The following is a 25,194-nucleotide window of genomic DNA, read 5'->3' on the forward strand; positions in this document are numbered from 1 at the left end:
GTCACGTGGTGGCTGGCCCGGGGAAATGGCGGCTTCAGGCGAGAGCGGGGCTTCTGGCGGCGGAGGCAACACAGAGGAGGCATTTATGACCTTCTACAGTGAGGTGAACCACGAGGGATGAGTGGTGGCACCGGGGCGACCCCGCCTGGATCCTCTCTCCCGGCGGGCGAAAGCAGTGGTCATCCTGGCCTGGACCGTTGGGCGGCTCCTCTAGCCTGGCCTTAGGGGCGGCGCGGGGCCGGGGGTGTGTGCGTCTCTCCCTGACAGCTGCTGGGGACTCCCGTGAACAACGACAAAGGGGCCGGGGACTGAGGTCTGCGGGTAGATGGCGAGTCTGCCCAACGTAGTACCTGGGTGCGCGCGGAGTTCCCCAACTCTACGGAGTAGGGGCTGGCAAGGGCTGGCCTGCCTGGGGGCGACTTAGCCGTCCCGGACCCCGTTTTTGTTTTAAACGGAACCACTCTCTACTTAGTCCTCTGTAATGAATCGCGTTTGTGGTTATTTCTGACGTCCGCGAATGCCATGCTCTGTGCATCAAGCCAGGTACACATTACCTCTCCTTTATAGATCACAAACCTGAGGTTTAGGGAGGTGAAATAATTTGTTCTGGGTCTTACAGCAGTTAACAGCTTGGTGTCATGTTAGGACAGCAGTCACTTTGGTCTGAGCCTCGTTTACTGTCGCTTTTCCAGCAGTTATTGTATATGGTTACTCAGTAAGTATTTATTGAGTAAATTAACGAATAAATAAATGCAAGAAAAGTACGCCATTTGGAGTCCGAGGACCTCAGATTGGATTCGTGCGTGGTAGTTGACTATGATTGAATTCTTTGAGGGCCTTGATTGATCAGATCTTGTTTCCGTGCCTGTAAAAGGAGCCAATATTAAAATGAATTTTTACGGGAGAGTTCATGGAATTCATGTATAAGAAAGGGTTTCATAAGCAGAAGCATCTTTGTAAGACCTAAGGCTGAAGGTGGAGCTCTTTAAGTTGGCATGGATTTGAGGAATGCAGTTGCTCACCAGGTTGTGAGCTACTCAGAGTGAAGCACCAGATCACGTTTATCTTACCTCTGGTGTCTTTAATGATGTGTGTTACATAGTAGTTTCTCCAAAGTATTCTAATTTAAAAATGGAAATGAGCACATCCTTTGTAGTCTGTCCTTTTGAAATGCCTCATTCACTTGAAAGTGTTCAGCAGTTATAGTGGAACTTGATTCACTTATCAACTCTCAGTTTAAAAGGGGGAGAAAAGCAACCCTGGTTTCTTCGACTTGGATGTGAGAAAGCACCTAAAGGCGGATCCTTCAATCATTCAACCAGTGTTTACTGAGGACCTGACACGTACCAGTGCACTGTTTATGTGCTGCAGTTGTGACAGTGAGCAACGGAAAGAAAAATCCTGTCTTCGTTTCATAGAGCTTGCCTTCTATAGAGAGGGATTAAACAGGAAACAGGAGATGTACAAACACAGTGTTGGTAGTGATTTAAGTGCCATGAGGAAAAATAAGCCTGGGAAAGAAGATTGGGTGGGTGCGTGGGGGAAGTGGTATGGTGTTTTAAAGAGAGTGAAGAGGGAAGGTGCTGAGAAGGAACGGTTTTTTATGTTATTGAAAATCTTTCCAAACTCGTTTGACCAGAGGAATAATGGTGGTAAATAACATACCAAACATTCATTCCAGTTGGCATTCCATCTCTGATAGTGGCACCAAGGATATTTATTTTCCTGGGACTGCCTAGTGCCTGTTCTCCTTCACATTGTCTTCAAGAATTTTTCTCTGTTATAGAGTCAGGTAGGCAGAATAATTTGCTCCCTCCCATGTACTTTTTTTTTTTTTTAAGATTTTATTTATTTATCTTTAGAGGGGAAGGGAAGGAGAGAGGGAGAGAAACATCAATGTATGGTTGCCTTTTGTGCATCCCCTGCTGGGAAGTGGCCTGCTGAGAACCGGCCTGCAACCCAGGCATGTGCCCTGACTGGGAATCGAACCGCGATTGTCTGGTTCACAGGCCCGTGCTCAATCCACTGAGCTACACCAGCCAGGGCTCCCATGTACTTTTTTAATGCTGCTTTTAATATATATTTCAGTGTAATTGTACTTTTTTCTTTTTTTTTAAAGATTTTATTTATTTATGTTTAGAGAGGGGGAGAGGAAGAGAGAAAGAGAGGGAGGGAAACTTCAGTGTGTGGTTGCTTCTCACATGCCCCCCACCAGGGACGTGGTCTGCAACCCAGGTATGTGCCCTGACTGGGAATTGAACCAGTGACCCTTTGGTTCACAGGCTGGTGGTCAATCCATTGAGCCACACCATCCAGGAAGTATTTTTTTCTTTAAAGATTTGTAAATTAAGCGTGAAAACACTCTTGCATCTTCTCTCATTAGAGTGAAAACTTTTTGAAGATGGTGGATGGGACTTTGAATTCTCTCGATGGTTGCTCTGGCATCAAATTGTTAAGATTAAAATTCTTATTTACAAGTTGGGTAATTGGTAACAAGTCCATTAACCTCTCTAAGTCTCAGTTCTCTTATCTGTGAAACGAGGTAATAGAATCTACTGTATAGGATCGTTGAGTGGAATAAATGTGTAAAGTTTTCATGTTATTAAAAATCAGCAAATGGCAGGTGTTGTAATTCTTCCTCAAAGTGGTTAGCAAAGTAGCTTGCACACGTAGATACACAAATGTTTGCTGAACATGTCAGTGAGTAACTTAAGATGAGAACTCAGAATTTATTTTTAACTAAACGAAGTTTTTATCCCTTTTATTTTAGGTGAAACAAATAGAGAAGAGAGATTCAGTTCTGACGTCCAAAAATCAGATTGAAAGATTGACCCGTCCTGGTTCTTCCTACTTCAATTTGAACCCATTCGAGGTGAGCTGTGCGATGTTGCCGTGGCATCAGGATGGGGAGAGTTGCATGGTTGCAGGCAGACTTACATTAGAACACACACTTGATTTGTATTATACTGAGTAGTTGGAATTGAACTTAGGTACTTTTATTGTGAGCAGAACCTGAGAGGCAGCATGTTAGAGAGAATGAGATGATACTTGCCCTATAAATATTTTCCATTATCTTTTAAGTAACCCAAATATATATGGATTTATTTTCAGATGTGAAGGGATAGCTAGTTTTGAAAAATTTAGATTCTTTTTTTGCTTGTTAAAATTTTCTCTTTTACCCTCCCTCACACACACACAGACATGAAAAATCCCCAAAATAAAAAAATGATCTCAAGATTTTAGACAGGCCAATGCACTTTTTGGGTTTCCTTAGTGTTATGACTTTAAACTTTTTCTCCTTATAAAAGTAAGTCATGTTTCTTTTTTTAAAAGATTTTATTTATTTTTAGAGATAGGGGAAGGGAGGGAGAAAGAGAGGGAGAGAAACATCAGTATGTGGTTGCCTCCTGCATGCCCCCTACTGGGGACCTGGCTCACAACCCAGGCATGTGCCCTGACTGGGAATCATACTGGTGACCCTTTGGTTTGTAGGCTGGTGCTCAATCCACTGAGCCATACCAGCCAGGGCATAAGTCATATTTCTTTTTAAAATTTGAAACATAAAGCAAGAATAAGTACAATTCTAAGAGAAATTGCTATTCTTAATTGTTTATATTCAAACTTTTAAGTTTTATTAAAAAACATGGAAGGCTCTGGCTGGTGTCGCTCAGTGGAATAAGTACCAGCCTGCAAACTGAAAGGTGGCTGGTTCAGTTCCCAGTCACGGGACATGCCTGGGTTGTGAGCCACGTCCCCAGGTAGGTGATCGGTGTTTTTCTCCTCTCTCTCTAAAAGTAAATAAATAAAATCTTTAAAAAAAAAAACCACCCATGGAGGATCATATATATACTTCATGTTATTTTATTTATTTATTCATACTATATTATTTTTTTTTACTTCACACTATTTTATTTTCATTTTTAAAAATTATATTTTATTGATTATGCTATTTCAGCTTTCTTGATTTTTTTTTTCCTCATTGTCTCCTACCCAGCACCCCCCCATTCCCCTCAAGGAATCCCTCCCCCATTGTTCATGTCCATGGGTCATGCATATACCCATTTGGCTACTCCATTTCCTTTACTTCACACTCCTATCGCCATTCTGTAGCTACCTATTTGTACTGCTTAGTTCCCTTACCCTTCACCCATTCCTTTACACCCTACTCCCATCTTGCAGCCATCACAACGCTCTTTGTATCCATTAATCTGTCTTTGTTCTTATTTGCTTAGTTTGATTTTTAGGTTCATTGTTGATAGATTTGGGGTTTTTTTTTGCCATTTTATTGTTTCTAGTTTTGATTTTCATATCTAAAAAGAGGGGGAAAGGAAGGAGAGAGGGAGAGAAATATCAATGAATGGTTGCCTTTCATGTGTCCCCTGCTAGGAACTGGCCTGCAACCCAGGCATGTGCCCTGATGGGGAATCGAATCGTGATCCTTTGGTTCGCAGGCCTGTGCTCAATCCACTGAACTATACCAGCCAGGGCTGATCTTCATATTCTTAGATAAGTCCTTTTAACATTTCATATATTAATGGTTTGATGATGATGAACCCCTTTATTTTTTTCTTGCCTAGGAAGCTCTTTATCTGTCCTTCAGTTCTAAATGATCTTGGCTGTAGATCCCTGCTTTTCATGAGTTTGAATATTTCTTGCCAGTCCCTTCTTGCCTGCAAAGTTTCTTTTGAGAAATCAGCTGGCAGTCTTATGGGGAACCCCCCCTGTAGTAATAACTAACTTCTTTTTTCTTGCTGCATTTATTTATTTGTTTGTTTGTTTAAAGATTTTATTTATCTTTAGAGGGGAAGGGAAGGAGAGAGAGAGAAACATCAATGTACAGTTGCCTCTCATATGTCCCCCACTGGGAACTGATCTGCAACCCAGGCATGTGCCCTGACTGGGAATCGAACTGCTATCCTTTGGTTCACAAGTCCATGCTCAATCCACTGAGCTACACCAGCCAGGGCTCTAGCTGCATTTAGATTCTCTCTTTATCTTTAACCTTTGATATTTTAATTATAATGTGTCTTGGAGCAGGCCTCTTTGCATCCATCTTGTTTAGGATTCTCTGTGCTTCCTGAACTTGCATGTCCATTTCCTTCACCAAATTAGGGAGGTTTTCTTTCATTATTTTTTCAAATAGATTTCCAATTTCTTGCTCTTTCTCTACTCCTTCTGGCACCTCTATGATGTGAATGTTGGACCTGTTGAAATTGTCCCAGAGGCTGATTATACTATCCTCATTTTTTTGGATTTTGTTTTCCTGTTGTTCCGATTGGTTGTTTTTTTGCTTCCTTATGTTCCAGATCATTGCTTTGATTCTCAACTTCATCCACTCTACTGTTGTTTCCCTGAAAATTATTCTTTATTTCAGTTAGTGTATCCTTCATTTCTGACTGGATCTTGTTTATTCTGCTGAGGTTCTCACTAAGTTCCTTGAGCATCCTTATAACCAGTGTTGTGAACTCTGCATCTGGTAGATTGCTTGTCTCCCTTTCATTTAGTTCTTTTTCTGGAGTTTTGATTTTCCTTCATTTGGGCCATGTTTCTTTGTCTCCTCGTTTTGGCAGCCTCCCTGTATTTGTTTCTGTGTATTAGGTAGAGCTGTTATGATCCCTGTCTTGATAGTGTGGCCTAATGTAGTAGGTGTTCTGTAGGGTCCAGTGGCACAGCCTTTCCTATTCCCTAAGCTGGGTATTTGAGGTGTGCCCTTCATGTGGGCTGAGTACACTTTCCTCTTGTAGTTGAGCCTTGGTTGCTGTTGGCAAATCAATGGGAGGGATTTACCTAGGCCAGACACCTGCAAGGGTTGGCTGTAACCACTGACTATGAACCTCTGCCCTCCATAAAGGTTCAGCTCTGCAGGGGCAGGGTGGTGGTGTTCTGACGTGGTCTGTAGCTGTCCACTGGGTGCATTGGCCTGGGTTTCCCTGGTGGTGCAGACCAAGGTCAGCCCCCACCTGTGTTTTGTCCAGGGCCATTCTGCTTGAGCTATAAGGCAGTCTGAGATTGCTGCTACTTGTGCTGGGCTTGGAGATTTCCAGGCAAAGCCAGGCTGTGAATCTAGGCTGTCTGCTGCTAGTGCTGGGCCCAGGGCTCACTGAGGCTATATGTTGCTTGTTTGATAGGGTTTAGGGGAGGGGTGCAAACTCATTTTCATTGGGGTCCACATCAACCTTGCAGTTACCTTCAAAGGGCCAAAATAATTTTAAGATTTTAGAAATGTCACTACTCTTTAACTATTAAGGAGTTGAAGTTACATTCAGCCTTTTGAAGGCAACCACAAAGCTGATGTGGCTCCCAGTGAATGTGAGTTTGACACCCCTGGTTTAGGAAGTTGTGACGCAAGGGCCATAGAGCAGCCATTCATGTGGAAAAGCAGCTAGGGTGGGTCTGTACGTTGGGTGGCGCGGGGTCACTGGGGGTCTCCAGGATGGGTCAAACAATGTTACATTGATGGAGTCTCAGGAGAATATCTATCACACCAGCTTGCTGGTTCTGTGGGGGCAGGGTTTAGAAAAGGGACAATGGCCTGTGTTCACTTTGATGCCAGAAACTTCAGTTCCTCCCTATGTGCCACTGATGCTTTCAAGCTGCTATCCTGGTGCTGGAGCTCAGGAGTGAGTCTGAGTAGGTGAGTTTGTGTGTGGGTTCTTTAAGAGGAACTGCTTGGGGCTCTAGCAGTTTCTTCCACAAACTCAGTCTCCAGTGGTTTTGCAGCCAGAAGTTTTGGGGACTTATCTTCTTGGCATTAGAACCCTGGGCTGAGGGTCCTGGTATGGGGCTGGACTCCTTGCTCCTGAGATATCCCTCCCGAATTTTTATCTACCACGTGTGGGTGAGGAATCAGCCCATTTCATGTCTGTGTGCCCCTGCCAGTCTGGATGGATGTGGTTTCTTTAATTCCATAGTGGTCAGACTTCCATTTAACTGGATTTCTGACAGTTCTGTGTGATGGCGGTTCTATATTTAGGTGGTAACTCTGATGTGGTTGTGGGAAGAGGCGAACCACGTCTACCTATATCATCATCTTGACTGACGTCTCTACTTCATGCTATTTTAAATGCATTGTTACATAAAATATATTTATACAACCTTTTAAAGTTTCTATAATTATTATTGAAATAATTCCTTTATTGTAGGATTTTGAAATTAGCTTCTAATTGTTCACAATTATAAATAATTTTGTTAAGTTACAAATCATAAATATTGTTAACTTTTTATAAAATAACACGTACTGCACTTATTAAAAAGACTTTAAATTTTTTTTTATTGATTTTAGAGAGAGAGGAGGGGAGAGAGAGAAATATCAATTTGTTGTTCTACTTATTTATGCACTTGTTTGTTGATTCTTGTATGTGCCCTGACCAGGGATTGAACTACAACCTTGTATTGGGACATTGGGATGATACTCTAACCAACTGAGCTACCTGGCCAGGGCAAACACTTTTTTGTTAGTGTGGTAAAATATACATAACATAAAATTAGCCCTGACTGGTGTGGCTCAGTGGATTGAGCATCAGACTGCAAACCAAAGGTTTGCCATTTCAATTCCCAGTCAGGGCACATGCCTGGGTTGTGGGCCAGGACCCCAGTAGGGGGCGCTTGAGAGGCAACCACACATTAATGTTTCTCTCTCTCCCTTCCTTCCCCTCTCTCTAAAAATAAATAAATACAATCAAAAAAATTAAAAAAAACATGAAATTAACCATTTTAACCAGTTGTAGGTATAGAACTCCAGTGGCATTAAGTACATTTACAGTGTTGTACAGCCATCATTACCATACATTTTTAGAACTTTTTCTTTTCTTTTTTTTTAAATTAACAAAAAATTTTATTTATCTTTAGAAGGCAAGAGAAGGAGAGAGATATCAATGTATGGTTGCTTCTGGTGCATCCCCTGCTGGGACCTGGCCTGCAACCCAGGCATGTGCCCTGATGGGGAATCAAACCGTGATCTTTTGGTTCACAGGCCCATGCTCAATCCACTGAGCTACACCCGCCAGGGTTTCATTTCTAGAACTTTTTCATCATTTCAGACAAACACTCTAAACCCATTAAACAATAACTCAATTCCTCCTATGCCCAGCCACTGGTGACTGCTGTTTTGCTTTGTGTCTATGAATTTGGCTATTCTAGGTGCCTCATGTAAGTGGAATCAAACAAAATCGTCCTATTTCACTTTGCATGATAGTTTCAAGTTTTATTCATTGTTTCTGTTTTTCAAAGAGTAATTTTTCAAGAACTTAAAAAAATGTTTATTTATTTATCTTTTAGAAGGGAAGGGAAGGAGAGAGGGAGAGAAGTATCAATATATGGTTGCTTCTCGTACGTCCCCTGCTGGAAACTGGCCCCTACTGGGAACTGGCCTGCAACCCAGGCACGTGCCCTGACTGGGAATTGAACCTTGCTCTTTTGGTTTGCAGGCTCGTGCTCAATCCACTGAGCTACACCAGCCAGGGCAAGAATTTTTTATCTTAACATAATTTCAGATTTGCAGAAAGGTTTCAAGTACACTACCAAGACTTTCTTGAACTGTTTGAAACTAAGTTGCCAATATGTTGCCTTATTGTCTTGAAATACTTTGTGTCCTTCCTGCACATATCATTTTCTACTGAACCACAATATAACCGTCAAAGTCAGGACATAAACGTTGTATATTGTATAATCCTCAGACCCCATTTAAATTTATTAATTGTATCAGTAATGACCTTTAGAACAAAAGGATCCAGTTCTGAATCTTCTATTATGTTTAGTTATCATGTCTCCTAAGTCTTCAGTTTGGAACAGCTCTTGAGGCTTTCCTTGACTTTTGTGACCTTAACATTTCTGCAGATTACCTGCCAGTTACTTTGTAGCATATCTCTCAACTTGAGTTTATCTGATGTTTCTTCACGTTAGAATAGGTTTCTGCAATGTTGGCAGCAGTAACACAGAAGTGATGCTGCATTCTTGTCTTTGCCACCTATAAAGTTGTACTTGATCACATCGACTTGATCACTTAGAAGAGTTGCCTGGTAGATTTGTTCATTAAGTTATTTTTTCCTCCCTTTGTAATAAGTATTTTATGGAGGGGTACTTTGAGGCTATAAATATCCTCTCCTTATTAGAGTTTCGATTTATTCATTTATTTGTCATTATGGACTTGTGAGTCATATTTAAAATAGGTATCATTTACTTGATGCTCATATTGTCTTAAATCTGGCCAGTAGGTGACCTTTCAAGTGAACTCCTGTCTTTTTTATAAGTCTTCATCATTCTTTGATTACTAGGCACTCTTGTACTTTTCCTGACCCAGCCTGGAATTAACCATTTCATGGAGGAGACCTGGTTCCTTTTAGTGAAGAATCATTTAAAATCAAGATTTGAGTGTTTGGTGTACTCATTACTATTGGGATGTCACTCTTACCAGATTTGGGGAGGGAAGGAGGAAGAGAGGGAGGAAATGTGTGTATATGTACATATACCTTTCCAGCCAATTTTAATTCAACACCACAGGGTCTATTCTAGTTTTTTTTTTCCTTTCCATGTTCATAGTTCCCTTTTCTGTTGATATATATATGTACTTCTGTTTAACATATATGTATTTACTTAATTGGCCCTCGTGTGTACAGCTGATCTCCTGTTGCCATTCTTTTCCCCCTGTGAATGCCCTCCTCCTACTTTACTCTGACAGCGACACCAGGCTGCCTCACTGTGAAGTCTCTTTTCTCCACAACTGAGCTTAAAACCCCCATGCCCAGTCACCTTTCCCTGTGGTATGGCTCTGGTTGCTTGTGTCCTCCCTTCACCTCCTGGGGACTCTTTTCATTCCTCTTGGGCCAGAGCATCCTCCCTACCAAACAGGCACCCTTTCTACCCCCGTCATCTTACTTTGGGCTTTGATTTACTTGGGTGTGAGTCCACACTCCTGCATGGAGGCTCTCTTCACTTTGCTTAGGTTCCATCTCTCTTTGCCAGCTGTACTTTACAGAAATTCTCTCTACACCTTGCTAGAGCTCCAGCATCTTGCATTGGGCTGCACTTTTACATCTGATGCCCTCCTGCATGGACACCCCCGTTAACCATGGACAAGCCAAGCTTCCCCACTCCATGCTAGACCACTCCTTTGTGGAGATGGCCTTGCTTGGACTCCTTTACCTAGTGCCAGGCTACCTTTCTTTGTGGATGCTCTCCTTACCCTGCTTGGTCTCAAACACCGTATATGTTGGGCTCTACTTCAATGAGGATGCCTTCCTCTGTCCTCTTGGTCTCTCACACCCTGCCCTCGGCCACCCTCCCATATTGACACTCTCACCCTGCTTGGGTTCTAACACCCTGTGCCAGGCTGCCTGTGTAACACCCTATGCTAGGATGCCCTCATCAGCCCTCTTGGGCATTTCATGTTGGGGTGCCCTTCTGTGCTCTTCTCACTCCATTAGGGCTCAAACACTGTGTGACTGGCTGCCACTCACCGTGTGGTCACTGTCCTCTTTATTCCAGATAGGCTTTGACCTTCTGTTCTGGGCTATTTGGACTCCTCACCTATAGTAGATGTCCACTCTGCCTGGTGCCATATAATGTATTTGGATTGTGTTGCTCAGAAAGGGAAGGGAAGGACCAAAAGCTTAAAGAGTACTTTTGATATGATTTTGGTAGGACAGGCACAGGGGGAGATAATTTGTTTGAGATGTAATAAAGAATTTGATGGTATGTTCTTTTTAGTAAGTCACACTTTTTTTTTTGTTGTCATACTTTTAAATTGAGCATAGTACCATGAAAACAGGGCAAGCAAGCAATCGTGTAAATTAGGTATTTTATTTGGTAATGTAATTAGTGTTTCTGTGGAGATTGGATTGATGAGAAGTGGCGTATCATTGGGACCAGTATGAAGCCTAGAATTTTAATGCCCTATTTGTTAATGTGAAAGTGGAACTCACTACCCCATAGTTCCTGTCTGACTATAGGACATATATTCGGATGTGTAAAGATCTGGGGAGGCTGGCAAATTCAGGAAGGCTTGAGATTGTTCGAGTGTATGGGACTCCATTAGAGCTTTTGTCTTTCTCTATTTCATACAAATGTGCTGTCCACACTGTAGGGTGGGCATTGTAAAAGTTGCTTTTTGTTCTAGTAAGGAGAAGTAATGCAGTGAATAGCAGTTATCTTGGCCATCAGCTAAAATGTGAATAGTCTTATATACCTTACTAAGCAGCAGGTAGAAGAGGGAGAAGTTAGCCTGGGAGTTGGAGGGGTTTTAGTACAGGAATCCTTTCCCAGGAAGCACTTTTTTTCCCGCCTGCCATCCCAACAGCCATTTATTTGGACACATTTCTAACCTTCAGCCATTACGTAGTCATCTTTCTTATGAATAATTCTACAGTTATTCTTAGGTGAAGAGCCCTCCCCTAATTCCTTCCATAAGCTTTGATGAACTTGTGCCCCTGTTCAGTCCTGCCCTATTTATGGTCCTTTTTTGTTTGTTTTTATGTAAGTTTACAGCCCCAGCAGGCAGTATACCATAGACTTTATTTTTTGTTTAACTTGTTTAGCACCTTGGAAAACAAGGTATTTTTATCTATCTATCTATTTATTTATTTTTTTAGAGATGGGGAAGGGAGGGAGAGAGGAAGAGAAACATCAGTGTGCAGTTGCCTCTCATGTGCCCTCTACTGGGGACCTGGCCCACATCCCAGGCCTGTGTCCTGACTGGGAATCCAGCCTATAACTTCACTTTGTGGGATGATGTTCAACCCACTGAGCAACACCAGTCAGGGCCATTGTCATTTCTTACTAGTGCTTCTTAAACTTTTAATGAGATTCAAATCACCAGGGGGTCTTGCTGAAATGTTGATTTCTGATGCAGACCTACTGAAGTAGGGCCTGTTCTTCCGAATTTCTAATAAGCTCTTCTTATTCTCTGCCCTTTCAGGGCCTTAAGTACCAAGTAAATATAAATAGATGATGCTGTGTTGCATCCATGGACTACACTATGAAATCATCTGCTTTAATTGTATATCTGGTAACATGTGCTTCCTAAGACAGCACTTACTATATGGTAATTTAAAAATGTTTTCTTGCCTGTTTATCTTTGTATTTCTAGTGTATAGCAGTGTATTCAGCAGGTAGTAGCTACTATATGAACTGTTTGAATGTATGCATTCATGGTGATGGGATTAAAATTCTTGATGAGAACTGTCAATACCAGGATACTCAGGCTTGGAGAAGAATGAATAAATTTATTTTTTAAGACAATATTGCTCAAAAAAGTACAGATGTTTCTGCCATTTGGGATCAGACTTTCCTGGGCGGTGGGGGGCCCAGGCATTCTGAGATCTCAGGTTTCCACAGATGACTGTGAGATTCACTTTGGGTTGAGAACCATCAAGCCATATAAATGATAGATCAAAAGTGGAGCCAAGTGGGCATTTCTTAATTGAGGTGGAAATCAGGTAGCCAGCCTCCTTTTTTCCCCTGATGAGCTCTGTGCCTTCTCCACATTTGCAGAAGTAAGTAGGGGGTAGGGGTGGGTACTTTCTGTAATGAGTGAAGGAGAAACGCAGCATTTTCTCACAGTTTGGAAATATGTCTCTGGATATAGTGTAAATTACTTTTCTGATGGGGTAACAACTATACCCCATCAGAAAAAGTAACTACTATATTAATTGTAAATCTGAAACAGTATAGCTATTTTTCTTTTTTTGATTTGCTCATTTATATTTCTTGAGCATTTTTTAGAACTGTGTGCCTGCCACAGTTCTAGAATGCTGAGTACTATTCTAGATAGTGATTGTAATATGTATGATTATTGGGCACTTCTTAAATTTATGAATTCTTTGAATTTCTTTTACAGTTTTGGTTTTGATTCTTTCAGGTTCTTCAGATAGATCCTGAAGTGACAGATGAAGAAATAAAAAAGAGGTTTCGGCAGGTATGGTTCTATTTCCCTGTAATGGATGGAGTTTGAACATTTTGAAAATGTAAGCATGTGATGATTCTCTTGAAACTTGCATTGTGATTTTTGGGACAGCATTTAACCTGTTTTGTTTTTTTTTTTTTAACTTAAGGCGATGTCATTCTTAGATAAAAACTTATAATGATGCCCTGGCTGATACAGCTCAGTGGATTGAGTGCCAGCCTATTAACCAAAGGGTCACCAGTTCATTTCCCAGTCAGGGCACAAGCCTTGGTTGTGGGCCAGGTCCCCAGTAGGGGGCAGATGAGAGGCAACTGCACACTGACGTTTCTCTCCCTCTTTATCTCTCTCCTTTTCCCTCTCTGAAAAATATGTAAATAAAGTTAAAAAAATAAAGTGCACGATTTTAAAAAATTTAAAAAACTCATAGTTACATAAAATCTTAAATAATTTAATAATCATCACTTACCTCTGACTAGAATTTTCTATCCAAATAGAATCTCTCTAGCTCTTTAATTAAAAGAGAAGTACAGGGTAGAATAGTACAGCTTATATAGAGTCATAATTACTAAATCCCCTGGCTTCCAGGAGAGAACATGTTAAATGATTTGTAACAGTTATTTATTTATTTATTTATATTACATTTTATTTAGTTACTTTTCAAGTACATTTTTTTTTAATCTATTTGTCCCATCCCACCCCACCCCTCCACCCGGTCTCTCCCCTCCCTCCCATTCCCCCCCCACCCCCCCACCCCCGTCCTCATCCCTATGTCTTTCATACTTGTTCCTCAAAAAGTTCTTTATTTTTAAGACCTCATTAAGGAGAGCTTTCCAGAAATTCTCTAGCAAAGGAGATCCACAACCTCTGGATTTTGTTTATTCTAATGTTAATAACTTGAGCTACAAAGTTTAATAGTATCGTTTTTAAAGATCCTTCCAGTTTGACGGAGTCACCCCCAGCCTTTCCTTCTGTGAGTTGAGTAGTCACACTCCCTGTAACCTGTCTTTACAGATCGGGTTTTCCATGTATTTAATGGGTGTGCTGCAAGAGTTTTTCAAACATGCAATACCTGACTATTTAGTCAGGGGCACTAATCTCTTTTCCCTTAAATTGTTAACAAAAACAACAGCAGCCAACACAGCAATAGCTGTCCAGTGTGACTGAATCAAAATTATACTTATTTTTTCAGATAGGCAAAACGTATATTTTTTGGTGTGCTGCCGAATTTTAGAAATTAGCTTATATGTGTCATGAGGTGAAAAGGTTGAAAATCGATGTACTGTGTACTTAAAAGAGCCTGACCCCTGCCCAGTGTTATTCTCAGCTCCTGCACGACGTGCTTGTTAATACCCAGTGTTACGCTCGCTTCTTGAGCACAGCAATGGCCCCCACATCACTGACTCATAATCGTCTTGTGATCTACTCTTAAGCCAAGATGTGTTTTATCTTTGCCTACTCAATCATTTCCCATTATATAACTTTATTGTTTTTTTCCCTTATTTATACTCTGCACTTATGTGGGTTCAGCTTTTTTCTTTTTTCTAAAATTTCTGCATTTTTCTAAAATGCAGAAATTTCACTTCTGCATTAGTCTTTCCTGATTTAATAACTAAGCACTCAAATCCATAGTCAACAACTTTTATGTAGCTATAACAAAGAACTCAGTAAGAGTTCTTATTTAGTCATTTCTTTTTTTTTTAAGACTTTATTGATTTATTTTTAGAGGGAGGGTAAAGGAGGGCGAAGAAGAGGGAGGGAAACATTGATGTGGGAGAGATACATTGATAACTTGCCTTTTACACACCCACCCCATCTGGGGACCTGGCCTACAACCCAGGCATGTACCCTGACTGAGAACTAACTGAACCAGAGACTCTTTGGTTTCTAGGCTGGCACTCAATCCACTAGGCCATGCCAGCCAGGGCTTATTTAGTCATTTCTAATAGTTAATATGACCTGGAGCTATATGACTTGAGTTTCAGTCCTGGCTATACCTCTTACAAGCATTTGGAACTTGGGGATTTTACTTTTAGCCTTTCTGTGCCTGTTACCTTAATTGTGAAATGCACATAATAATGGTGTCTACCCCTTGGGTTTATGAGGATTTAAATGAGGTAATGCATACAAAGCACTTAGAGTAGGTCCTGGCATGTAGTATGTCTTCTGTGTGCTAATGGTTGTCAGTGTGTGTCAGACAGTATTCTAAGTTCTTGCGTTATTTCAATTCATCCTTAAAACAACACAGTGGGATGTAAGTAAGTACCTAATGTAGGCAGAAGATGAAGCAGAGATAGGTTAAGTGAGTTTTTCAGGTCTCACAGCTAATAGGTGATGGACGTTGGCATTACATCCCAGGATTCTGTCTCCAGTGATGTGGGATTTAGCATTAGATCTCACTTGCCATCGTCTTTCGGCACAGTCCCTCTGTTCCAACTAGTTGGTTTTTCCCTGTCAGTGACAGCAAGTCAGTGGTTCTTAATCATGGCTGTCTGAAAGGATCTCCTGTGAAGATTTTTGGTTTTTATTTTGACACACAGTTTTTAAAATTATATGTGCTTTTAAAAAGAAAGCATAGAGAGCAGTCAGCACCCATATACTCCCCATCTATTTGGAACAGTTTGCTTCATTAACCATATATTTTTGGCTGAATTGTTGATGAGTACTATGTTTTTCAGACCATAAGACGCACCTAGGTTTTAGAGGAAAATGGGAAATTTTTTGAAGCAAAAAATGTAAAATATTTAATAACATAATAGTCCACCAACGTAAATGTAAATAGAACTCAGCGGCAGCATTAACAACCATTATTCCTCCCAAATGTTTTTGGGGGGCGGGGAAAGAAAGGAAAGAGTAAAAAAAAAAATTTGAAAAGAAAAAGTGCATCTTATAGTCCAAAAAATACGGTAAATTGTAGGTGCTTTGATACTTTACCCCTAGGTACTTCAGGATGGATCCCCCCAAATAAAAAAGGACATTTTTTTCCATAACTACTTGTTACAACTAACCAGTTAACTCATTCCTGAGTATTATCTGATACTCAGTCTAGTAGAGGTTTAATAAATACAGATGCCAGGGACTGATTCAGAAGTTCTGAGGGCAGAAAATAGACATCTGTATTTTTTAACAGCTTCACAGGATTGGGGGACAGCCAGAACCGAGAAACACAGCTTTATGTTGGGAAAGAGATGATGTCTCATACCTGTTAATCCTCTTTAGTGTCTTTAGTGTCCGGGAGGAGGAGCCTCACAGGGACTTGGCAGTTTTCATTGTCACCGTCTCCCCAAAGAGATCCCTACACCCACATAATGCTGGCCTTGTTCTCAGCATTGGCATTATAACCTAAGTGTTTCCCAGTTGTGCATCTCACTCTGGGCTTGAATTTTGTTAAAGACCAGTATTTCTGGGTCTTTTATATGATAATTATAATTAAAAAAATGTTTCTGCTGAACAGTCTTTTACCATGGTACCTTAGAGCTTTTGGTTTAAGGAGTGCAAGCAAATCATAAATGTTCCTTTGTGACAAACCCCGCCTTTCTTATTCTAGCTGTCCATCCTGGTGCATCCTGACAAAAATCAAGATGATGCCGACAGAGCACAAAAGGCTTTTGAAGGTATTTGTAAATTTACCTGCTTCTGAATAATATATTGTCACGGTTAGGGACAAACTGTTCCTTTTCCTGAATGAAGAATGTAATAGTTTTGTCTTCTGGTTGTGAAGAAGCTGGTTTTCAGTAGAAAGTTGTCATTCCAAAGCAAAATGTTGTTTAAGAAGTAGACCTTAAGTTTACTTTGTTAAAGTTTCTATGTGCCAACAAGACTGTTATTCTGTAGGATCATTTTCTTTCTGTGAACATAATAATTGGTAGTGTTTTATCACTGAGTTAAACCTAGATGTGGTGTATTTAGCCTTGAGTGTATATTTAATTTTTTTCTAGGTTCTCAAGGAAAGTCATTGCATTAGTTGTATGTTTTTTAATTAGTTTAACAACAATAAATAATTTAAGAAAGTAGGGAATGCTTTTAGATGGCACAAGTCCATTTACACTGCCTGAGTATAGTTTAGACTTGCAGAGGGTGTTTGCAGAAACAGTTAATTTCAATGTTTTGCATTAGCTGTGGACAAAGCTTACAAGTTGCTACTGGATCAGGAACAAAAGAAGAGGGCCCTGGATGTAATTCAGGCAGGAAAAGAATACGTGGAACACACTGTAAGTATTTATAGTGCTGCTGTGTTTACAGGAAGTATTAGCAAGTCTTGGGCACCTTGTAGGAGGGTTAATGTTAAGATAGCAACGCCTACTGGCGTAATTGTGACTGCTTATGTGGTCTCCGCTACTTTGCCTGGTGGTCAGGAATGGTGTGTGCCTAAAGCTGCAATCCACCCCCTAGAGCTCAGGATGAGGAATGGCTAGGACACTGCTTTCCAATCTCTTTACTTGGTCTTAGCCAAAAGGCTCAGAAGTGATCCTACCTTTTTCCTTACCAGACCTGTGCTGTGGAGAGAAGGCTTTTCTCGTCCTCTCTTTACATGTCACATTACTCCATTTTGAGAGTAGAAAAGTACGGGGACACTTGACCTTTGATTTTTATGCTTGTCCTTGTGAGTAGGTTGGAACATGGGCTTGAGATAGGCTGGCAAGGGGACATGAATAAGTTTTTTGTTAAAAAAATAGGAGGAGTTACATGTCTATTAACAAGGAAGGGTTTAATTGAAATAAATTTAGTTAGAGCTGGTGGTATTTTTTTTGCATTGCCAAAATCTCCTGAGTGGTGGGAAATATTAAGGTGTCTTGCTTTGGGTAGGAAAGGTCTTTGCTTTAATTTGTCCTTGCTGGGGCAAGAATCTTGAGGCCACTTATAAGGGATATGTCAGTTGGGAGTGAATATGCATGTTATCTTTCCTTTGAAGAGCTTTCGAATCAAAACATAACTTTATAACCGATAATAACGACTGTAAATTTAGGCGAGGAGAATGAATTAATAAAAGAGGAGATGGATGACCATAATTATGTCCTACTGGTTATGTGTTGAAAATAGTGTATGTAGGCTAATTCTGGTAAAAATCAGAAAAGCACCGGACAGTTTGTGCTTGAGTCATTGTGAACACCCTTCATCTGTTTTGCTTGTGAGGGAGCATCCTCAGTCTTTCTGACCACAAGGTGGCAGTGCAGCCTCTCTGAGCTTGGCACAACACTGAATGATTGTTTAATGGAGTAATGTCATTCTTGTGTGAATGAGCATATTTAATTGGATCTCAATGGCTGCCAAGGTGATAAAAACACCACTTGACAGGATGTGCAAATTATTGGTTTAAGGGGTTTAACAGTGAAAATGATTAGGAATGCAGTTGTAGACATGCCAGAAAAACCATACTTACCATTCTGTAGCTTCTTCTAAAACCTGACAAATACATATATTTTTACTATACACACATAACTACAGACTGTGAAAGATAAATAGATAATGTGTTGAGTTTATCAAAGGCTCTTTCAGTTGGGCCTGGGATTTAATGAGTTGGGAACAGCGCCCTTGCTGGTCCCCTTTCATCCTTCCAGGTAGATTGGATTTTAGGTTAGAGTAGAGAAAGAACCCCTGGTTCCTAGTTTTCCTTGCTGTTTTGGACGGGGGGGGGGGGGAAGGCTCATCTTTTTCCAGCGCATTGTTATATGTATAGAAAACTACGCACATCACATGTGCAGCTTAATGGATATTCTCAAAGTGTGAGTGCTCATTTTTGATGAAAATATTTTTTTTAGGTGAAAGAGCGAAAAAAGCAATTGAAGAAGGAAGGAAAGCCAACGAATGTGGAGGAGGATGATCCAGAACTGGTGAGTTAAAGGTGGGAAGAGCCACCTTACCTCGTGCACTCGGGCTCACCGATTGGTGGGTTAAAGAGAGGGAGCCTAAAGGACGCTGCGTACGTGCTATAAACACTTTAGCTTAAAATATCAAGTACACATTTGTTCACCCTTTACAAAATTCACCTCTTTTTTGACGTAGGGCTGTGGCCTTTTTCTTTGTGTATTAGCTCTCTGGAGTTAGTAGTTGACTTATTTTATGAAACATACACACAAAGCATTATCCATAGTTTCTAGTACTTTCACTTTCTTTTGGAGTACATGAAAAACTTAGGTACTCGTGAAACAAACCAAGAGCAGAATCCTAGATATTTATGATTTTTTTTTCTAGTCTTTTCCAGATGTCTCACCTGTACCTCATTCAATAGCAGTTATTTTTAGAGACTTCTGTTCATTGAATTTTTCTAAAGCATTATACTTACCTTTTAAAAGAAACAACAAATGTTTTTTATAACCATATTCATTACTTTCTGTGACATTTAAATCACACAAGTATAGTTTAATTGTAACTGGCATAGACAGCTTTGAGAGCAACTACATATGACTCTTAAACAGCTGTCTACTTAGCTGCAAGTTCTCCTTGTGCGCTAGGTAATAATTTACAGAGACATGAAGAACAGTGGGTAATCCAGGGTGTCCTTTAGTAGAGATTGGTTAAGAGACAGATCCTCCTTAAATATTTATGTTTTTTTGCTTCTAGCCCAGGGATGTCAAACTCATTTTCACCAGGGGCCACATCAGCCTCACGGTTGCCTTTAAAGGCCAGATGTAATTTTAGGGCTGTAAAATGTAATTTCTCCTTGACAGTTAAGTGAGAGCTTGGTACTGCGCTGGGTAGAAACAAGGTGAAGGGCCAGATTTGGCCCGTGGGCCTTGTGTTTGCCACCTGTGCTCTAGCCTGAAAAATTTAAAGTCATCTTAATCTTGCCTCAATTTAGGTCAGCATGTAACTTACCTATATGCCTATCTTGTTTTTAAAGATTTATGAAGGAGAGGCTGTCTTGCCAGGGAAATTTCCTTGCAGCTTCTCTTGCGTCAGTAATTTTGCTAACAGCCACTTGTCCATCTGCTCTGTGGTAACATTGCTTGCGAACTGCTAGTTCGTGTTTTCCACTAGCCGCTTGTTTTGGGTTTACTCTGTTCCAGTATTTTAGGTTTTCTTCTCTTCAGTCTTATTCTCTTTCCTTTAGTTATCCTCTCAAGTCTTTTCTGAAGACCCTCTTATAAATATTCCTTGGTTCTTTTAAGTTGTTAAGAACCCTGTTTTTAGTTGCCTTTTTTTTTTTGACTGTAAAGGAACACATTGATAGATGATAATGATAGAAAATTTGGAAAAAGCAAAAAAATACAAAATGTTGATAATCACTAATAACTTCTATATTTCTTTGTGTATTTAAAATACTTTGTATGTGGGGGAAAGTTTTAAAGATAAAGACCTATTTCCTATCTGATGTATTAACTGTCTATGTCAATGTATTAGTTAGAATATAAATTCACTTGCACACAACTGGGACCCAAAATGATGGTGATTGGAACAACATAGCCATTTGTTTTCTCACCTGTATAATATAGTCTTTGGGAAGATGGCCATTGGTAGGGCAGCCCTGGGACATGTGTCGTCCAAGGACTGTCTCTTCTGACTCTGCCAGCAGCGATGCTGCTCACATCCTCAGAGTCCAGAACAGAGGAAAGGGGCAAGAAGGGATAAGTCTGCTCCTTTAAGAACATCCAGGAAGTTGCTACATCACTTTTCCCAGTTTCCCATGGGCTAAAACTTAAGGCACAGGACCACACCTAGCAACTGTATGAGGAAACCTGGCAAACGTAGGCCTTTATGTGGTGTGGCCCTATGCCTTAAGGTGAGGGACTTTAAATGGCGGGAGAATAGACAGTGAGGTGGGGGAGGTGGCAACTAGTAGCCTTACCGGTCAGTAGGCCCCTACAGCTGATCGGCTTGATAGCAGCTTCATATCTCTAGTACCCACTTCATGCCTAACACAGTCATCATAAAATATCTGTTAAAAGAAAAAAATGAAAGTTATTTCTAGAAGGTCTTTGGGGGAAAAGGCCCTCCAAAATCTCAAATGGTTGTGATGAATAGGTAGACTTTTTTCCTTATTGTTGATTTTCACTAGAGCAAGTTTCCTGTGTATTATCTGAATGGTGAGAGTGGCGGAAATATCTCCCAGGCAGACATGTTATGTATCTCCCGAGAGCCTATCACTGAGGTTCTCTTCGAAGATTCTTTTTCTTTGCTGAGTTCTAATTAGCTTTTGATTTGGGCTCCAGCTGAAAGTATTCAATTCAAGTAGCTGGTAAAATCCTTAATTTTGTTTTCTTTTGTTCTTAACTTTCTTGTAGTTCAAACAAGCAGTGTATAAACAGACCATGAAACTCTTTGCTGAGCTGGAAATTAAAAGGAAGGAGAGAGAAGCCAAAGAGATGCATGAAAGGTACATACCACTATGTTCATTTCAACCATATCTAAATACCCAGATTAACCAGCATTGTTCTTGGGGATTTTCCTAATGAGGGAATAATGTAGTATGTCATTTAAGAGATTGTCTAAAATAGTTTACTGAAACAAAGTATTGAATTACCAGGTTAAGAAATTCTGACTTTGGGAAATACTAAATAGATGTGTCCTTAGGGAGTTTATAGTCAAGAGTGCTGGGTGTTTTTTTCCTGATTTCCTGGAGTAAAATAGGCAGTTATTGGGGCCATTGTTATTGAGGCCAGAGCCTTTTGTGTGACTAGTGGCTGCAGCTTTGGTGAGTACTACTGTGTGATCACTTACACCATGTGTAGTGTCCTTATAGTTTCCCCGGCTCATCAGAAACCTTGAAGTTAATTATATATTTTGTGGTGTTGGTTGGTGTTTAGCCATGACTAGGCTGTGCTAGTCCAGCTATATGAAACGTCCTTATTGAGGGATGGAGCTTTGTGCAGAGACCCTCTTGAGTAAGAACCTCTGCTACTGTAATGGTTACTCTGCTGGTGTAAGGTTGCCTGGGTTCTCCAGAGAGTTGTCAGTGCCTGAGCCCAGAACCTCTGATTAGGTTTGGCTGAGCTTCGGTGATCTCGTCTTGTCTGTCTGTGCAGGGGGAGTTTACCTCTTGCCCCACAGCCTCATCTGCAGGTTTTAGAATGAGACACTCACGAAGCTGCTGGGAGCCCTTTCCAGGCAGCCAGTTTTGTGGAGCCCTAGGGAACTGATTTGCAGGGTATGCTTGCGTCTGTGGGGAGCTGCCTTAACCTGTGCAGTTAACACCGTCTCTAAACGATCATATAAATACCGTGGTCTGGTTTCCCTCCTAGGAAGCGACAAAGGGAAGAAGAGATTGAAGCGCAAGAGAAAGCCAAACGGGAAAGGGAGTGGCAGAAAAACTTTGAGGTAAATTTCTGAGGCGACCAGGGATTCTTACTCAGAGTAGCAAAACTTCCCAGTGTAGAAACTTGGTTCCTGGAGCATTCCCAGCACTACCTGGGGCCAGCAGGGAAATGGGATGTGTGGGCAAGGGCGAGAGCTTTGGAAAGTGAGTCTCATTCTGCCTGAGCCACCTATAGCTCTGTAGCCTCCTCAGGGGCAGTGAGGGTCCCTGAATGGTGTTTGAGAGATTGTGGTAGGCACAAGCTGCCCAGGGGGCTCAAGAAAAAATGTCTCACACCTTTAATTTAGGAGGCAAGCATGGAGTTTATAGAGTGACTTTCAATTTTTGCGCCTGACTTCTCTTTGACACCCTAGTTACATGCTTCAGATGCTCAGCTAGTAGTATTTGACACTGAGCAACATTTGGTCTTCTGTAACATTTAGCTGTCAGGGGAGGGACTGAGTTTGTTTCTGTGCCACTGCACGTATGAATAAGGAGAAAATGACTAGGCCCCTTGATAGAGAGGAGGAGATCACAGAGGACTTCTCAGCACAACTGGGGCTGGCTAGGAGTCTCCATCCAAGTTTTGGTGGGGTGTAGGAAAGGTGCATTGGAAAGGGTGGCTGGGTTACTGGCCACCCATATGTTTTTGACAATATGATTTAACCTCCCTGAGCCTTGGTGTTGTCATTTGCGAAAAGGCGGTGGCACCACACACACCATAGTCAGCTTGTTCTGAGGATGAGAAATAGCATATACTAAATGTCTAGCCCAGAGGTCCCCAACAAATGGTGGCCTCATTGTTGAGATGAGCATTACTCATTTTGTTTTCTTCCAACCTGTGACTGGCTGATCCTGCCTTCTAGAGGTGTTATGACACCTTCCTGGGTCCAGGGAAGTGGGAGGAAAACCCTGTTCTGTTCCACTCTTGGATTGGGCCCGATGGCTGAGCTAGGTCATGGGGGGGCAAGGGCAGGGCAAGGGATGGCAGAGCAGGTTCAGGTCCTTCCTCTTATTAACCACCTTCCTTCCCTCAAACCTCTTTTGTGTTTAGGAAAGTCGAGATGGTCGTGTGGACAGCTGGCGAAACTTCCAAGCAAATACAAAGGGAAAGAAAGAGAAGAAAAACCGGACCTTCCTGAGACCACCAAAAGTAAAAATGGAGCAGCGTGAGTGACCACCCGGGTCACAGCCACAGACCCTTCCCCGGCTGTCTCCCCTCCTGCTCTGAAGGACTCATTCTCTCCTCCCATTTCCACCCCAACATAGAATAGTATTTGCTTTTTAGTCCATTTTGTTTTCAATACAATTTAATATCAATCAGAATAATTCTTTTGTACATTGAAACAAGGGGCTTGGTTTAAAAAGAAACCCCCCTCTCCCCAGGTCAACCAAGATTGGAAGGTGCCACCCCTGGTGCTGCCTTCTCTTCCCCCCACCTGTAACTTAATGTTTTGTACTTCACTGAATTGTCATGGTTAGAGACTCCGCGTATAGTTTGTGGAAATCATCCAATTAAACGTATTGCTTAAAATGGTGTTGCTGTGACTTCAGAGACAAGCCTGAGCCACCTTGGGAAGCCCCTTTGCTTCATTGTTTGCTCCTGGATCTGGCATCCTTCCGAGCCCCAGACCAGACAGGGAGGGCAGTGGGCACACAGTGGCGCCTCGCCGCCCGACGTCCCACCGTGTTCAGCATGTGCCCTCCCGTCTGCCCGGCCAGTCTGTGTGGCATGAGGCTCCGAGCCGCCCACATCTGTTCACTTTCCAAAGAGCTGGCTGTCCTCCACCCAGCACCACTGTGTCCTAGCCTGTCTGTGTTCGTTAGTGATAATACTCTGTATGTAATAAATTTTTATACCCTAACCATGGATGTAGTCTTTTTCAGGTATTATTCCAAGGGGGTGTCCCTTGTCTGGCTTGGTCCAGCCCTGAAGTCCTTTGGAGTTACCACTTATTTGCTAAACCTTGTTTTTTCTTAATCTACAAAATGGGAACATAGGTTACTGTGGCACATTTTAGGGAGGGGTGGCCATGGTATATGTAAGGAAGCTCCATAGTGCTCAGCTGGTGTTGCCAATGTTCTTTGTGTTCAATGAAGATGCTGATTATTTTGAGAGTTAAGTAATGTGTGAAAGCACACAGCTTATGGTATATACTCAAATGTTCTGTTGATTCTGAGAGACAGGTGAGGGACATACGGTGAGAAATAGATGACACCTAAAATAAGAGGATGTGAGAAATGGGGTGACCTGAAATTAGACTTTTTATAATGTTTTATAGATGGGTAAAAAGGCATAATCACAAAGGACACTGTCTTGTAATATCAAGAGATACTGCAGCTTTGGCCCTGGCTGGTGTGGCTCAGTGGATTGAGTGCCAGCCTGTGAACCAGAAAACTGGTTTGATACCCAGTCAGGGCGCATGCCTGGGTTGCAGGCCAGGTCCCCAGTTGGGGGGCATGTGAGAGACAACCAATCGATGTATCTCTTACACATCGATGTTTCTCTCCCTCTCTTTTTCCCTTCCTCTCTCTCTAAAAATAAAATCTTAAAAGAAGAAAAGAGATACTGCAGCTTGGACTCGCTTCTTCTATGGGAGGGGGCAGAAGCTTGTGTGTCCTGCTGTCTTTCTTTCCAGGCGCAGCTGAGTGCATCCCAGCTACTGACGAAGGAGAGCCTGAGGGGGGTGGGGCAGTTAAAGCTGGACCAAGGCAGAGAGAGGGAACTGTTTTATCAGTGACACCTGTCTCGAAGTCACTCAGACTGTCTTGTGTCAGGAGCAACATCTATCTCTTCTATCAGGCAAGGTGACTCTACCTCACTCCAGCGTGTGTGTGCACGCGCCACCTCTTCCTTAGAAGTTACGAGGTTGCCGTGGTTTGACTGTCTGCAAGCCCCTGTGGGCTGGGCCCAGGCTTCACCCTCAAGGTTGTGCCAGCAACCAGCTATGGGTGTGCTTATTCATTCAACGAATGTGCTGGGAGGAGGAAAATGGTGGGCACCACCGGACCCCTGCTGCTGGCGACCCACCGTGGAGTGCGCCGTGCACGGGACAGTGAGGGACCA

The 25,194-nt window shown here is 41.7% G+C and overlaps 1 protein-coding gene across 2 annotated transcripts; it reads left to right on the forward strand.

Annotated features, from left to right (window-relative positions):
* On the forward strand, positions 1-23,995 carry DNAJC8 (DnaJ heat shock protein family (Hsp40) member C8). 2 transcript variants are annotated; one of them, XM_037149523.2, is made up of 9 exons: positions 1-103; positions 2,771-2,872; positions 12,854-12,910; positions 16,443-16,509; positions 17,012-17,106; positions 18,655-18,726; positions 21,118-21,209; positions 22,075-22,150; positions 23,182-23,995. In XM_037149523.2, exons 1-9 carry the CDS (start codon positions 26-28, stop codon positions 23,302-23,304), a joined length of 762 nt encoding a protein of 253 aa, XP_037005418.1. In that variant the 5' UTR covers positions 1-25; the 3' UTR covers positions 23,305-23,995. The 2 variants fall into 2 exon arrangements, with proteins under 2 accessions (XP_037005418.1, XP_053516444.1); XM_053660469.1 differs by lacking the exon at positions 22,075-22,150.
* Positions 23,996-25,194: the final 1,199 nt, after the last annotated feature.

This window comes from Artibeus jamaicensis, unplaced genomic scaffold, assembly GCF_021234435.1.
Source record: "Artibeus jamaicensis isolate MK-2021 breed Jamaican fruit bat unplaced genomic scaffold, CSHL_Jam_final scaffold_847, whole genome shotgun sequence".
Lineage (NCBI taxonomy): Eukaryota > Metazoa > Chordata > Mammalia > Chiroptera > Phyllostomidae > Artibeus > Artibeus jamaicensis.